The sequence below is a fragment of the Acomys minous genome, assembly GCF_964271855.1.
Source record: "Acomys minous genome assembly, chromosome: 8".
Taxonomy (NCBI): domain Eukaryota; kingdom Metazoa; phylum Chordata; class Mammalia; order Rodentia; family Muridae; genus Acomys; species Acomys minous.
The window spans coordinates 18671874-18688730 of NC_140489.1; the positions used below are offsets into that span (position 1 = coordinate 18671874).

A 16857-nucleotide genomic window follows, 5' to 3' on the forward strand; every position below is an offset into this window, starting at 1 on the left:
GCTGTAGTTCACAGGTCATCTCGTTACGCTTACAGCTTTTACTGCATCGGGTAACTGAGGAATTGTTATCCTGTTCATTTCTTTGTGATTTTTAAGAGTCAAAATATCCATTTGGCTGTTCAGCTCTGTAGCCAAGTTAGTGTCTTAACAGTCCATAGACTACACAAGCACTAGGAGGCCTGGTGGTCCTGGGGCTGCCTGAGGTAGGACAGCTCTTGGCGGGAGAGAAAATCAGCCCTGGACTTTGATTCATTCGATTCCGCTTGAAACTTATTTTTATTGCCTTGCTGGGGTTGGTCACTGAATTTACTGCTGTTAGCAGCTCAGTAAGAGATATTGCTGGAGGGAGCAAGGGCCAAAGCACGGTGGTTTTGTCATTTGCTAGCTGTGGAGTCCTAAATCTAGTCATGTCTGTAAGATCTGTGAACACCTTCCTTGAAGGTTGGCTACAGGGACCAGAAACTGCGCATCAAGCCCCAGGCATAGTGCTAAACGAGCCTTGATTGGTATGGTTCCGTCTTATACCCAGAGAAGGCCGAGGCTCTCAGATAGAGCCAGACATGGAAGAATTCTGTAGTCCCACTAGATAGAGCAACACAGAAGCTGGACATGTTATGGAGGGCTCCCAGCTGGCCAGTCAGCTGCCCTGTCCCAGAGCGGCCTCCCCTGATCTCCTGGCCCCTAGTGGTACTTTAGCTTTCTTTCTTCCTTTCTTCCTTTCTTTCTTCCTTTTTTCTTTCTTTCTTGATTTTTTTTGAGACAGGATCTCTCTGTGTTACCCTTGGCTGTCCTGGACTCACTTTGTAGACCAGGCTGGCCTTGAACTCACAGTGATCTGTCTGCCTCTGACTCCTGAGTGCTGGCATTAAAGGCGTGTGCCACCATGCCCGGCTCAGTACTTTAGCTTTCAACACTCCACCCTGGACAGCCTGGGAAGGGCGTGACCCTTAGAGCCAGGCTTTGCCCTGGCACCTGGGCTGTCTTGCAATGTCCACTTTTGACTCTTGTGCAACATGTGGGCAAGTCACCTACCTTCTCAGAGACTCTCTCCCCATATGTTTAGAATGCAGACAGTACCTAGTGAGTGTTACTAACTAGCCACTGTATGTGGAAGAGCTTTGACAGCAAGGGAAGATGGACCATAGGCTAAGTGGGTGGGTATTCTGCATTTTTGAAACAGCAATGTGGACAGCCTGCCTGGGTTGTCACATAGCATTTTGTTGTGGCTTGGCTGTGGCTTTGAGTGTGCCCCTAAAAAGGTTTGTGTGCTGGTCCCAGGGTGGCAGTGTTGACTTGGGAGCTAGAGGAAAATGATTAGATTGTTGGGGCACCACCCATGGAAGGTGTTGACGTAGATCTTAAGGAGCTGTGGTTTCTGTGATCGTGGGTGGTTGAAGTAGAGTGCACTTGCTTCTTGTCCCACCATGACATATTTCTTCTTGCGCATGCTCCCACCGTGATTCTGCCCACCTTGTTGTGATGTAGTTAGAAGGCTCTCATCAGAGCTAAGAAGTTACTGTCACCATTACTGAGCCTCTCTGTAAGTAGATGACTTTTCTGAACAGTACCTCATCTCTGGCATTTCATTGTAGCAGATGAGAACAGATGAATACACACTAAGCTGCTACCCTTTGTAACAGAGGCAGTTAATACTGTGATCTTTCTGAGGCATTGGCACTACAGAAGCTATATAGTAAGTCTGTTTTTCACTTTTTTTTTTAATCATGTATTTCTCTGGGGAGGGGAGAGAAAGTCACTAAAACCACCACAGAGACAGACTTCTAAACTGACAAGACCGTCTCAGATTTTAATGGGAGCCAATTTGGGCCCTGACCTCAGGACTTTGCCTCTCAGACAGTGTTGATGTGATCCCAGGCACTTGAGAATTTATGTACTAGTCCAGAGGCCAGTGTTTGACAGAGAAATGAATATTCTGGAACTGAGTTGTGCAGAGGTGAATTTGGTACACTAAGTCAGGGTTCTGCCCTTGTTCTGATGCATGCCGAGTGGAATGTAAAATGAAAGACAGTGTTTTGGGGAAAGAGAGCAACAACAGTTAGTCCAGCACTGGGAGGGGCCTTTAGCCCGAGGGCAGACTCATCGCTGTGACTGTCTTGCTGCCCAGACCTTAGACGTTACAAACCAGCTACTTAGATCTTGAGCACCTCCACGGCGCTGTGCCTAGTGTGTAGTGGAGGGTAGGTTCTGTAGCCAGTTTAAACATCCTTGTTAGCCATGCATGTGTGGCTGTGGACTGTAGACCTAGAGCACTGGTTTTGTCTCTTAGAACCTAGTAAAATAGAAGTATAGTCAAGTTGTGTTGAATAGACTTGGTATTTCCTTGATTTGGGGGCCTAGGCATATCTGTGAACACCTTGGTCTTTGCCAGTGGAGCCATTTTTTTTTTAAACCTTTTGACATACTCTGGGGTAGGGAGGTTAGTTTTCCTTGTATTAAACTCCTGGTTTAAGCTTTAATGTTTGGTTGCTTCTTACCCAAGAAGAGCACAAATTATGAAAAAATGTCTCTTTTTTTTCTCCTGGTGGTTTTTAAAAAGTGAATGTTTAGAAGCTGCAACCTAGCACTTGCTTTTGAGAGGCTCTGGAGCTGTTATGGCAAATGAAGAGTCTTTTCTTTTTATCATACATTGTCTTAAAAAAATGTTAAGAGGTCATAGCAGAGCTCATACTGGAAGAGGCTACTTGATGATTTGAACTGTGAATAAATACTAAAATCTAGAAGTTGAGAAATATTAAATTAATTTTTAGAACTGTATTTATGTTTAAAAAGCTCAATAGAGACATGAAAAGTAAAAATAGACTCATAAAATTTTTAGAGATGAAAATGACAAAGTTTGAGGTATGATTTATGTAGAGTAGATATTGCAATAGAAAATATTAGTGAATTTGAAGACAAAGTAATAGAAATTATCTAAAATTAAAGAAAAGGACATTTTTTTTTAAATGAAAAGAGTACAGAGAATAGTTCTTGTTCTAGTTAGCTTTAACTGTCCACGTGACACAGCCTGTGTCACTAGGAAGGGACAGCTGAGAGATAACTCTGATCAGATTGGCCTGTGATAGAGACGGGCCCAGCCCACTGTGGGAGGCTCCATCTCCCTGGCAGGCTGTCCTGAGCTGTATAAGAAAGCTAGGTTGTTTGAGGCTGGGTCTTTTGTTTTTCCACTGAATATACAGGTGTGCTGCCTCAGAAGCTTTTGGGGACTCTCCTGGCTGTGCATGTTGTTTCTCCACAGGGGTGCAGGGATTACAGGCAGGTGCTACCACGTTTGTTCTGTTCTGTTCTGGGGCTCTGAACTCAGGATCATGGCAAGGACTTTACCCACTGAACCATGTCTGCAGCCAACATAAACGTTTTTGAAGAAATAATGGCTAAACACTTTTTAGTTTTTACAAAACTGTAAACATTCAGTTCTAGGAAGCTCAGTAGAGCTCAAGTACTTTATAGTACAAACTGCTCATAGCCAGTAATAAAGTCTAAGACAGCCAGTAAAAGAGACCCATCTACATGAGCAAACATAAGGGTGAGAACAGGGTTCTGTCAGGAAACATGCAAGTGAGACATGAGGGGCACAGTAGCATAAACAAAAATTGGGAGGAAATAGCAAATGGCCAACCTTGTATTCTCTTCCCAGTGAAATAGCTCCAAAAGTGAAGAGCCAATCCAGCATCTCCCAGGCATAATGCAGCTAAGAAACCAGTAGTCGTTGGACCATACCACCAAATATATTAAGGAATTATTTTGGGCAGAAGAAAAAGACACTTAGAGGAAGTGTAAATCAACACCAGTGAATATTCAGCACCGAAGAGCCCATCTATATTGCTTAAACTAGAGGAGTAAGTTTCTTTAAGTATAAGCAACTACTTTATAAAAATAATAACTATCTAAGATAGGGCTTATACCCTGTAGGAAAGTAAAATATACACAGGACACAAATACTAGCTATAGAAGGACAGGGGAGCTGGGTGTGGTGGCGCACGCCTTTAATCCCAGCACTCGGGAGGCAGAGGCAGGTGGGTCACTGTGAGTTCGAGGTCAGCCTGGTCTACAAAGTGAGTCCAGGATAGCCAAGGCTACACAGAGAAACCCTGTCTCGGAAAACCTAAAAAGAAAAACAAACAAAAACAGAACAAGGGGCATATGGGAGAAATGCAAATTTCAGTAAATGCCACTGTGGGGATTTGTTTGTTTGTTGAGACAGAATTTCCTGGGTAGCCCAGGCTGGCCTCAAATGCATGATCCTCAGCCTGGGATCATGGGCATCTGTCACCATGTCTGGCTAATTGTAAATGTTCCAAACACTAAAACTAAATGAGTATCAGAATGTAGAGTAAAGAAGGTTTGTATGATTTAAATATAATGATACAGTAGATCAAGAGGAGAAAGGATGAGGAGTGTGTCGTGGCCACACGCACCGAATGAGAACCGGAGGGCTAGGTTAAAGTCGGCAGAGGCGGGGCTGAAGCTAAGAAGCCAGTCAGTGACGTGTTACAACAGCTCTGAAGTTCATACACCCAGTAGCAGAGCTTTAAAATGCATGAAGCAAATGTTCTAAGACTTCATGAAGAAGTGGGCAGATGTACCGTTATGCTGGGACTCAGTTCCTCCATATCAATAAATGCTAGAGCAGGAAGGCAGATCAGCACAGCATGAAAAGCAGCCCAGGAACACAGTGTGCTGACTTGTATGGTAACCCACCTAACAACAGAATATACGTTCTCTTCTAGCAAAAGACAGCAATAGCAAGCGACTGTGTTTTAGCTTAGAAACAAGTTGTGACAAAGTTAGAAGAATCCAACTGTGTTCTCTAGTCTATGTCAGTGTCTCCCAAGACTATCTTCAGGCCACTGATTGCTGGAAGAAATGCCCACACTTCGGAAGAGCTGTTCATGCTTCCTGTTTGTCACACAAAAAGATACGGACTAGAATCAACAAAGGCTGAAGGCATAGAGGGAGGAGATCAGGAAAGAACAGGCTGGAACTTCCTGTGAGCAGCCTTCAGTGGTGCTCACGAGGCATTGGTGTGAATATAGACAGCTTGCTCTAACAGAAGACAGTCCCGAGATGCACCGACTGTTGCCCATTTGGTTTTCCAGGAAAGTATATTTCATCAGAGAAGGACAGTCTTCAGTTCTGTGGAATTGGAAAGCTGGAGGCCTGTTCACAAAGAGTTCAGTCTGCAGCGTATGACAGTGTGGGTCCGGTCTTGTGTTCAAATTCTAGAGGAGTACAGATGACAAAGCCTGTTCAAGGGTACAGTGGATTTCATCAAAAGTTTGTTTCTGCTATTTAAAAAATGTGAAAGAAGAGACAGAGACAGAGAGACGAAGAAGTCATAGACTGGAAATATTTATAAATCACAAATCTGAACCCTTGTGTCTAGAATAAAGAAAATTAGCAACCCTGTAAGTGGATAAAAAAATGTAACAGACACTTGACTAAAGAAGATGTGTAGATAACACATGCGCACAGGAGCAGGTGGGTGGTGGCACCAGTGGTTGTGGAAGTATTACTAAGCACAGTGACACGCCCTTCCCGGCCCTCTGCAAGGGTGCTCTTTAAAAATCACACGGTAAAAAGCCAGTTCTGTGCAGACAGCACCCACATACATTGCTGGACAGATGCAAAATGGTGAAGCTAATTTAGAAGAACAGCATGGCAATTAAAAAGTTAAAAAGAAACTTGACATGTGATCCAGCCGTTCCACCCTAGCTATCTGCTAGAGAATATTAAAAACATTTCTGCACTGAGACCTGCCCATAAGTATTCATAGCTGCAAACTATTCAACAGACAGATAAGTGAAGTTGTAGTTAGCCAGAGAAAGAAGTAAGCTAGCAAGCCACGAAAAGCCATGGAGGGACCTTCAGTGCGCATTGCTCCCCTAGAGAAGCCAGCCTATGAGGGCTGCGGATCTCATAACTCGAACTGTATGATGTTCTGAGTCAAGCAAAACCTTAGAGCTTCCCAGGCGTGCTGGAGTAAGTAGTGGGCACTGGACACACAGTGTGGACAATACATGATGTTATACATTTGTCAAATTCTTGGAATGTATAATTTAAAGAGTAAGCCCTAACACCGCTATGGATATTTATTAATGAAAAACAAGGTCACAAACCAAACCTGTCATTGTGAAGTACTGAAAACATGTAGTTTATCATGGTACAACTTTCCCTCAGTAAGCCTTTTATTTTTATTTTTTTAGATTTGCTTATTTTATTTCATGTGTATGGGTGTTTTGCCTGCATGTATTTCTGTGCACTGTGTGCATGCAGTGCCCACAGAGGGCATCACGTATCCTGGAGTTACAGATGGTTATGGCTGCCATGTGGGCCCTGGGAGCTGAGCCTGGGTCCTCTGGAAGTGCTCCTCATTACTAAGCCATCCATCCGCACCTCAGTAAGATCTAACAACTAGCAAAGGCTCTGCCTAGGCCACTGCTGTGGCAAAGCAGTGGCCTTTGAGCTGACTGCTGGCTGCCTGTAAAGACAAGTGGCTCTCACAGCTTTCTACAGCCTAGGGCATTTACAATGTTTGCTGAAAGTGATTTGGATGAAGCCATTTTTCAAGATGGTGTGCATGAAGTTTTGTTTTTATTTCCTGATGCTTAGTGTGTCTGCTTCCCTCTCTGGGGTGGAGTCCACTTTGAATATTAGTCCCTACCATGATGTATGCCCGCTAGAAGACTAAAGACCCGATAAGTGTCTGGTTTGGGGCAAATCGCTTTCTTGGTCATGATAGGTCTCCACTTCTTCAGCTGTGGAAGGGAACTGATCTTTCTGGCCCCTTCCAATTCCAGACTCTCAGGCTTTTAAATGAGATGGAGTGTATGCCTTGTCTTATAGCATTTAAGACCACAGAAATCCTATCCTGAGAATTCTGCCACATCATTCCCCACTGTGTCTTCTCCCTCTGCCTTTTGGTGGGTAGAAACTGAGTCTGATTTCTCTAAGCCCACTGAAGGTCGTTCACCTTTCAGCCTTTCAGCCTTTCATCCATCTCTGCCATGAGTTCCACCCTGGCAGAGTTGTTTGCCCCATCTATGAGAAAAATGCCTCCAGACAGTGCTCTGGGGTTTCTCTGCTCCAGTTACTCCTAAGCTCAACCAAGTGTTGGTGTGAACATGGTAAGATTTCACTAGTTTCTAAGAAATGCTCAGAAACTTACTCTGAGGCATACCCCAGTTACCTAAAGATCTCGCACTAGTGGCTACCTCTTAGAAGATCCCACATCTCCCCAGTAGCACCATGGTGGAGTCGGGGGGGTGGGGGTCAGGCCTTTAACATAAAGGCTTTTGGGGACAGTAGGCTCTAAACTATAGTTGCCAGATTTGCTTATTTTTAAAAATTGTTGAAGAGCTTTGGGCATAGTTGAGTGAGGGTCTTTGCATTAATCAGGATCATCCTGGGTCAGGGTCAGTAGGAGATAAGACCTTTGTTGACTGTGTGAATCCCAAGGGGGTTGCTGGTGTACCTCCAGTCGAGTCTGAAGTCCTGGGAACCCTAAGACCTGGTGGCGCAGGTTTCAGTCTGACAGCCAGCAGGCCCCGAGCCAAGAGCAGCCAGAGCTTCAGTCCAGACAGGAGAAGACCATGCTTTCCTCTCTCCCAGCTAGTGTTCTCTTCCATTCAGGTGACTGGATGAGGTCTTCCCACTTAGGAAGGCAACTTGCTTACTCAGTTTACCAGCCCAAGTGTAAATCTCATGCAGCTTCCCCCTACAGAGGCACTCAGAATGTTTGCCCAAATGTCATAGCACCTCATTGCCTGGTCATGCTGGTGTATAGACATGGCCACCATACTCTTCAGGACTGAAAGAGCTCATGGTGAAGGGCCCACTCAAGTTCAAGGTGAATATCAAGGTAAAATGGACTGCATGTATTGTGAGTGGTCCTGTTCCTCTGCAACTTTAGATGTTCCTTCTGGACCTTCATTTTGTGTTCCATTTTGTCTTTAAAAGAGAAGACCGTCAGGGTGTCGTGTTGCATGCCTTTAATTGAGAAGCAGAGAGAGGCAAGTGGATCTTTGTGAGTTCAAAGCCAGCTTAGTCTACTTAGGGTGTTCCAGACCAGCCAGTATTACAAAGCAAGACCCTGTCTCAATAAAAGAAGGGCAGAGTGGAAGACCCGCCTCTCCGATAATGTCTTACAGAGCAGACACTTCGTGGCCCTCTTGAGTGATACTGAAAAGTAAGTCCCATGAAAACCAACTTATCCAGTTTCTGTGTATTTGCTTTGCTCTTAGGACTTTGTCTAGAGAAGCTGCCTATTTCATCCTCTACCAGTAATCTCCATGTGGACCGGGAACAGGATGTCATCACGTGCTATGAGAAAGCTGGGGACATTGCACTGTTGTACCTCCAGGAGATAGAAAGGGTAGGTAAGAGCCATGTGTTTGTTCCAACCTCTATCACTCCACTTCCCATGCATTCGATCGGATTGTGGGCAGCTGTAGCCTACCACTGCAGAGCCTTTAGCTTGTCTGCCTTTGGGTGCAAACTCTGCTTGCCTTCCTGAGTGTTATGGAAAAAATGGCCTTAAGTGTGATATTTATGAGAAGAAGTGGGTCAGTGTCTATGTGTGGATGTGACAGTGTGGGCAGTCACTCTTGTTCTCCTGGGTTGAGATCCGTGCATCTTTGCATGATCTTCATACCCAGCAGGTCTTCACCTGGGGCTTGGGCAGCTGGACTTTGGTAGTATGGCAGAGGCCTGCTGGGGCGTCACTAGTGTTGGGAGCAGGTTGTGTGTCTCCTGAGACTGTGTGGAGGCCCTAGCAGTCAAGTGCTTGAAAGTGGCAACTGACAAGAATATCATGGAAGCAGAGCCTGAGTGAACGGAGCCCGCTGAAGGCTGGATGGGGTCAGAGTTGGGGCCAGGGATGGATGAGCGTCTTACCAGTTCGGAAGGCTGGCTGTCTTTCCAGCCTGCTCTTTACTAAGCTCCTTCCCTCAGCTCTTCCATCTGTAAAAAGCTTATAAGAACAGTCCTGCTTCATGAAGTTCTTGAAAGAATTCTATTAGGTCATGTGGCTAATGACACTTAGTCTAGATCTAGGAACAGTTAGGATCTTGCTGTCACTGATCTGTAATGGCAGTAACTCCTAAGTTCTTCCGCAGCAATTCCCCAGGGGCTAGCAACCAGGCTTGTTACCTCAGCCCTCGCAGGTCCGGATAAGCTCCTGTGGGATTGTTTGAGGCAATAACCAGGCTCTAAGACGTGAACACAACGAGAAGGTGTGCGTTCCCCGGAGTGTCTAGGCCTTGGTTTTCCATAATGACTGCAAGACAAAGAGGGGCTACCTGAGCCTTGCTAGCTGCTGTGCGTTTGTTGTTGTTGTTGTTGTGTTTCTTTCTTTCCTTGGCCTCCCTGACCCTCCCCCCCCCCACTGTTTCTTTCTTTCTAACGTATAGATGGGAAGTGGTTCTTACATAAACCATTTCAGAGTGTGTTGGCTTGTAGGGAGATTCAGAATTGTCTTTGACAGGGAAAGCTGATTGAGAATTGCAAACTGAAGAGTGGCCGGGAGCTGGGGAGTCATTGAGCTAGCCTTAACTAGCCATGGCTATGGGACATAGTGTTTGGGGTTTTGGTTGATGTCTGGCCCTCTGGCCAGTATGCTGTTCCATCAGAGGGTTCTAAGATGAGTGAATTTTGTTGTTGTCACTGCTCAGAGTTGCTATAGTGATCTATAGTCAGGGAAATGGTCGTGCAGGCTCATTTTGAAACCTGCCTTCCCCTGCCTGCCTGCCGTGGCTGGCACATGCCTGGTTGCACTCAGTTCATCCTAGCTGAGCTTTGCTTCTGACCACACGTCAGTGGTCTTTATTCCTCAGCTTACCATTCAGTTGTCCACTTTGGGGCTGTCCTTCCCTGACAAGGGCAAAGGGGTTCGTCTGTCACATGTGTGCAGGGATCTAGGATGTGGCAGATGGGATCTGTGGCCTGTTTGTGATCATTCGAGAGACCTCCCTTCCTCCCTCCTTCCCTGTTTTCCTCCTTTTTTAGTTTTGGGGATATAGTGACCATAGGGGTTATATTTTGAAAAGAAAATTAGGGCCAGAGCACCCAGTAAGTTTGGTCAGCACTATTAGAAACCAACTCTTTCCTGATACCTAGGCCGTGCTCGCTCATTCAGCCTCCAGGCCACTGCGTGGTCACAGTGAACTGTCCCCCTCCCACCATCACACCCTTGCCGTGCAAAGGGCTCCACAGGTCCTAGACTGTGAGAACCTTGTCTGGCCTACAGCTAAACCTCCTCCTTTCCACATGTCTCTTTCTGACTGACTCTTCAGCATGTGTTTCCTTCATGGAAGCTTTGGACCTGCGCAGACTGCACCGAGGAGAGGTTGAATGAGCCCAGCATCTGTTTTGGCCGCGATCGGTGCTCAGTGGGATCAGACATCCCGCAGCAGTTTATGTTGGTCCATCTGGGAACTGGGAAGACGGGCTGAGTGGAAGTATAGAGTCATAGACCTGATTTGTTTTTAAATTTTGATCTCAGTTGACTTGATTTTGAACTTTTAAAGAATGATGCGGAAGTGAAAACAGAAATTGGCTCTGAAAGAAGTAAAAGCCCTGGCAAGCCTGGGGCAAATAGAATCTGCTTTTCCCTTGCTGTCACTGTCACGGACAGAGGCAGTGTACAGTGGCTTCTCTTGCCCTCCTGCTATGCTCAGGTGAGGAAGCCGTGTTTGCCAGGATTTGTTGACATTTTATTTATCACTGTTGGCTTGTAAGTTCATTCATTAGCAAAAATAAAGTTATGGGAGAACTCTTGAGGTTTCTAATTGTAGTGTGTGACTGACGTTTTTCCAAATCTGAGGCCCCGACATTCTCTGAATCTGCCTTTAATCTTTTTATTCACCCATGGAAGTGCTGGGCAGAAGGGCAGTGGATGGCCTTTCGGAAAGGGGGAGAGTCCATGCTTGCCCTTGAGTCTGCTTAAACCATGAGAGGCAGCAGAGCAGTGAAGGTAGGGACGTGAGTTGGGGCTGCGATCCTATTCAGGACGTTGCTTAGCTGACACTTTAGGTCACTTAGCTTCCCTGTGTCCAGGAGCCTCGCCTGTAAATAGCCATAATAACTGCTGTGTAGTGAGCGTGATGAGCGGCCAGCTTGTGTCTTTCCCAGTGCGTTGTTAGAACACAGCAAATGTTAGCTTAGTGTTCATTACAACCAGTAAAGTTCCAGGTGTTCAGATGAAAATCTGCGGTATTACAAGCACATTGTCTTATTAGGAATTAAGAGACAAGTGTACTAAGTAGCCTTTCAGGGTCATGTGATTGCCCTGGCTGTACTGAAACCTGCTCTTCCTGTTTTTAGGTTCTGGATTGTCCTGTACAGCCAGACGGACTTTGGCCTGCTCATTTATTTCTTGTGCTTCAGCTTTCTGTTGTCAAAGCAGAACTAGTGGGAATTGAGAGAGTAGCGCTACAGAGCTGCTTGCATGCCAGGTAGCAAGCTGGGTGCTGGCTCACTGCTCCCTCTTGTTTCAAATGTGAAGATAGGGTCGAAAGAGATCGAGTCAATGAAAGCCATGTGTTAAATGTTTGTTTAAAGTTGTCCTTGTCAACTTAGGGACATAGAGACATGGACTAATGATGTTCTCTGATAGTTTGTTTTCTGAAAGAGACTAAAGCACAGCAAATACTGTATGGGTAAAATAATTTGATCAGACAAATCAAATCCGGGCAGATAGCATTAACAGTGATGCACAGTGGCTTTGATTAGTTTATATTCAGATAGTGGCAGCATGCCAACAGTAAATAAAGTTTTCTGCCCTGTAAGGTAGTTATGGTAGTGCAGTGATAGGGATAAAGATGACCTCATCCTTGCTGTCATGGCCTGAGCCCTGTGTTTGGCACATGAAGTCATTCCGTCTCCTGGCTCTGCACAGGCCGCCTGGGCAGCTGGTGTGGCGTTGGAGAGCAGGAGCAGCGCCAGGGCGGAGCTCTACCCTCTGCTGACAGCTTGGTTCTTCACACCCAATTTTGGAAAAGAAGCTAAAGCTGAACTGCAGGGCATCTGTAACTACTTATGGGCCACTTCAGTGCTAGCGTGCCAAGAAAAAACACCAGGTCCCCGAGGATTCCAGAGCCCCACCCAGATTCCTTCTTCTCAATGAGCCGCTCAGGGACCACAGGTCATGGCCTGAGCTTGTGATGTCTGCCATGCAACTGAGTGACGGTCAGATTAAGGTCACGGTGTGTCTTGAATCCAAGCTAGGTGCTGCTGCTGAGAGAGGCAGGGCTGGAGTTGAGGGCCAAGCCACTGCACTTGTGGCTTTCAAATGTGAGACAGTCAAGAGACAGTGTCTTGCTCTCAGTTTCTGCCACTTTACTCCGGAGCACAGGCTAGTTATGGACACGTCCTCATAGGAATGACTAGAGATGGCTGGCTCGCCTCTGCTCCGGCACCTCTGATTTTGAGCCTGACTTCTGCCTGCCTGGACCTGAATTCTACATTTTTAGAACTCTAGAAAGATGTGGTGACCAGAGAGCAGCAGTCACTTGTGTTTGTTTTGTGCATTGCTGGAATGCCTTTGTCCTTACAGCAGAAAAGCATTTTCTACCTGCCTTGTTCTCACGATACATTATATTTTATGTTATTTTCATGGTTATGTATTATTTCAGCGATACATGTTATTAGGTCTAACTTGGCAACCTCCTTCAAGCAACTTTTCCCTTCCTTTATGTACATTACTTCCTAGGGGCAAATTGCCCAGAAGTGGGGATATTTTTTCCACTCTTTGTTACCATGTACTGGGGCCTCTAGTCAGTACTCACACCTATCAACTTTGGCAGTTCAGGACACTAGGTATTGCTTCACATCTTGGCAAAGTGTTACAAAATAATTTTCTAGGCGAACATAGTATCTTCCATGCCTAGTTTACATTTTTCAATTATTAATGGGATTGACATTTCCCCCTATACTTGCTTAATAGTTATTATTTTAAAGAATAATGTCAACGAGGTAGGACAGTAAGACAGCTCAGTGGGAAAAGACACTTGCTGCCAAGCGAAAGACCTGAGTTCAATCACTGGGACTCACATGCTAGGAAAGAGTCAACTCGCAAATCCTCCTCTTAACTTACACATTTGCTCGCAGAAGTTACAAGCCCCCTACACACAATAAGTGAATAAACGTAATAATTTTAAAGGATAGTGTTGCTGAGGTGTGATTTACACAGCGCATAATTCACCCATTTAAATTGTATAATTCTGTATAGCTTTTCTATTTACCTGCTTATTTACATAGATGAGATAGGATATCACCAGGCACACACTAGTGTGCCACCCATCAACACTTTTGATTATATTTAGAGCTGTATGAGCATCTCCAGAAGCTAATTGCAGGGTATTTTCATCAGCCTTAAAGGAAGCCTTGTTCCTGCCTGTCACTCCCCATTCTATCCCATGTGACAGCACTGGACTCTTGCTAACCTGTCTGCTTCTGTAAATGTGCATGTTCTGAACATTTCATATGAAGTCACATAATCTGTGATCTATGGTGACTGGCTTCTTTGACTTAGCAAATGTTTTCAAGATCTGTTTGGTGTAGCATGCACTGGTACTTTTTACTGTTATATAATCTTTTATTGTGTTTACTGTATTTTGTTTCAGCGTGTTTTTTTGTTTGTTTTAAGTTATGTGTCTGTGTGTGGGTTCCTGTGAAGGCCAGAAGAGAGCGTAAGATCTGGAGCTGAAGTTACAGATGATTGTGAGCCACCAGACATGAGTGCTGGGAAGCAAACCTGGGTCCTCTGGGGGAGCAGTACTCACTCTTAACCACTGAGTTTTGTTATTATTAAACTTGGATGTTGGAATAACCCCCATCTAGGATTTCAAACGTGTTCCACTCTTCCATATTTAAAAAGACTTAACTCCCAAATCAAGATTAGAGTTCAGTTTGATATAGAAGACATGATTACAAGTTTCGTTGCAGTTTTCAGTACCTCTCTGTGGAGGATTGAAAGAGAACGGCCTCCACAGGCTCACGGCTGTAAATACCTGGTCACCAGGGAGTGGACTGTTTGAAAGGCTTAGGAGGTGTGGCCTTGTTGGCGGGAGTGAGCCACTGGAGGTAGGCTTTGAGGTTTCAAAAACCCCATTCCAAGCCAGGTGGCTCGCTCTTCCTGCTGCCTGTGGATTCAGATATAGAACTCTCAGCCCCCTTTCCAGCGCCATGTCTGCCTGCATCTCTCCATATGGCATCTCCCTGCCATAATGGCAGTGGACTAAGCCTCGGAAACTGTAAGCTAGCCTCATTTAAATGCTTTTCTTTATAAGAGTTGCTGTGGTCACGGTGTCTCTTCACACCAATAAACACTGACCAGGGAGTAGAGTATTGCTGTGGCAGGCCTGATCGTGCTGTTCCTTGGCAGAATGTAGACCTTGAGATTTTGAACCAGGATAGCAATTGCACACCTTAAGTGGTGCTTTATGGGTCTTACTATTAGGAGCACGGGAGACAGAGCTGCTGAGAGCAGAGTGGGTTCTGATGGCCTAGCTCAGGAGGTTTCAGAGGAGAAGAATATTATTAGTGAGTAGCCTACAGACCATGCTGGGATGTTTTGGTGAAGAACATGACTGCTTTCTGCCCTTGTCCAAAAACATCTGATGCTAAAGTGAAGAGTTTTGAATTAATGTCATTGGCAAAGGAGATTTCTTTCTTCTTTAATATTTGTTTGTTTGTTGTTTATTATGTATAAAGTGCTCTATCTGCATGTGCACCTGCAGGCAGAAGAGGACATCAGGTTACATTATAGATGGTTGTGAGCCACCATGAGTTGCTGGGAATTGAACTCAGGACCTCTGTAAGAGCAGACAGTGCTCTTAACCTATGAGCCATCTCTCCAGCCTCGAAAATTTATTTTTTAATTACTTCTGCTTGATATGTTATTAGTAATTTTTCCCAGTGTGTGTTTTGGCCAGCAAAAGCAATGAAGGACATCTAGGTTGGAATTTTTTTGTCAGATGATGCAATTGAATATACATAAAGTCCACACACATGAATCTGTTGGAACTAATAAATTCAGCAGGGTTAGTTACTAATAAAGATTAGTACATAAAGCCTTGTGTTTCTGCTAACAATGAATGGCACTAAAATTAAAATTAGAGCATGTCCATTAATATCAGAAGCTTAAAATTCATAGGAATACATGTAACAAAAACATGTGAATGAAAAGTTAAAAAAAGTTAAAAAAAAGAGCCAGGCATGGTGGTGCACGCCTATAATCCCAGTGCTCAGGGAGGCAGAGGCAAGTGGATCACTGTGAGTTCAAGGCCAGCCTGGTCTACAAAGCGAGTCCAGGACTGCCAAGACTACACAAAGAAATGTGTCTCCAAAAGAAAACAAAAGCAAAAAGTTGAATAAAAGAAAGTGTTAAATAGAAGGACACTCTTTAATAAGCAAAAGATATCCCATGCTTGTGGGTTAAAGTGCATATCTGTTAAAATGCTAGTGTTCTGGAAACTGATTCACACAGTTGACTCAATAACTATCAAAATATGGTCTCCAATTTTGAAGAAAAAAATCAACAAACTGGCTCAGAAATTGTGTGACATTTCAGGGGAGCCGGAATAGCCAAAACAAGTCTTGAAATAAATGAGTCCAGTTGAAAGACTCATGCTTCCTGACCTCAGAACTTATTACAAAGCTACAGTTATCAGCACTCTGCATAGCATGGGCCAGCTTGGTGGGAAAGCTGTTGCCCAGCGTAGACGAATGCCCGATTTCAATCTTTAGCACCAAAACCAAACCAAACCAACAAAGGACATCCGACTATCTATCTATCGGTCTATCATCTCTGTCTGTCTGTCTGTCTATTTATTTATCTATCTCAATCAGATATATTTACATAGCAATATAAAAATGGTAACATGACTGGGAATATTAAATCTAAAAATTAATAATGTAATAAAAACAGATGAGGGAAAAGTCAAACTAGAAAGCATGGATGTACTAATCTCACTATCTGTATCATGTGTCATTGCTTATCATATAAAGCTGAAATATGTAGGTAAAAAAATGATCTCCCCTTTAACCTTGTATGTATATAGTAATTATACACACATGCTAATATACCTATAAATACCATAAACTTAGTATTTAACTTGAAGGAGACTTTTAATGAATTACGTGAACAAAATTATTTTTCTGGCCCTGGAAATATAGTTTGGTGGTCGAGGCTTGCCTGGGACATGTAAGAACTGAGCTCGATCCCTACTGCCAGGAAAGATTTTCTGATTGCATGATTAGTTCCATTACACTTTAATTACTTTTGTCAAGATTAAGTAAATGGCATGTAATGGCTTAAATTCAAAGCTAGAATTTGTAAGATGGCCTCATTTTTGTAAAATGATTTTGTCTCTGCTTAATGCATATGTGCACAGAGATGTCTAGATTGTTATCCAGCAGATGTTATGTGGGTGATTTACTTTGTGGCAGAATTGTAAGGTGGTTTTTAATTCCCTTTGGACTGTACTGAATTAATTTTACTTTTGAATAATAACAATTTCAAAAGTAAAGGCCATTGTCAAAAGAACATGAAGAGTGATTTGGAAAGTTTCAGTGTTGGACCTCTAAATTGCACAGTTGCTAAATGATTCTGGAAACCAGAAAAAGACCTGGATTAGAAATTAAATTGGGGAGTTGGTCACATGCCAGTGAGTTTTGAAGCTCATAGAAATGGATGCTGTCATCTCAAGATAGACATAGGAGAGAATGGGAAAGAACCTAAGATGTGACTTTGCATCTCTGACACCTGACACACTCGAGGAGAAGGAGGGGGGATGGGGGAGAGGAAGAGGAGGAAGAGGAGGAGGAAGAGGAGGAGGA

At 44.2% G+C, this 16857-nt stretch overlaps 1 protein-coding gene across 4 annotated transcripts in view; it reads left to right on the forward strand.

The window, feature by feature from the left end:
* Positions 1-16857, forward strand: part of TTC7B (tetratricopeptide repeat domain 7B) — a 204657-nt gene that overhangs the window by 48114 nt on the left and 139686 nt on the right. For all 4 annotated transcript variants that reach the window (XM_084792571.1, XM_084792568.1, XM_084792569.1 and 1 more), the window contains one exon: positions 8262-8392. In XM_084792571.1, the coding sequence (XP_084648697.1) occupies positions 8262-8392 (131 nt within the window). The remainder of the gene's footprint in view (positions 1-8261; positions 8393-16857) is intronic.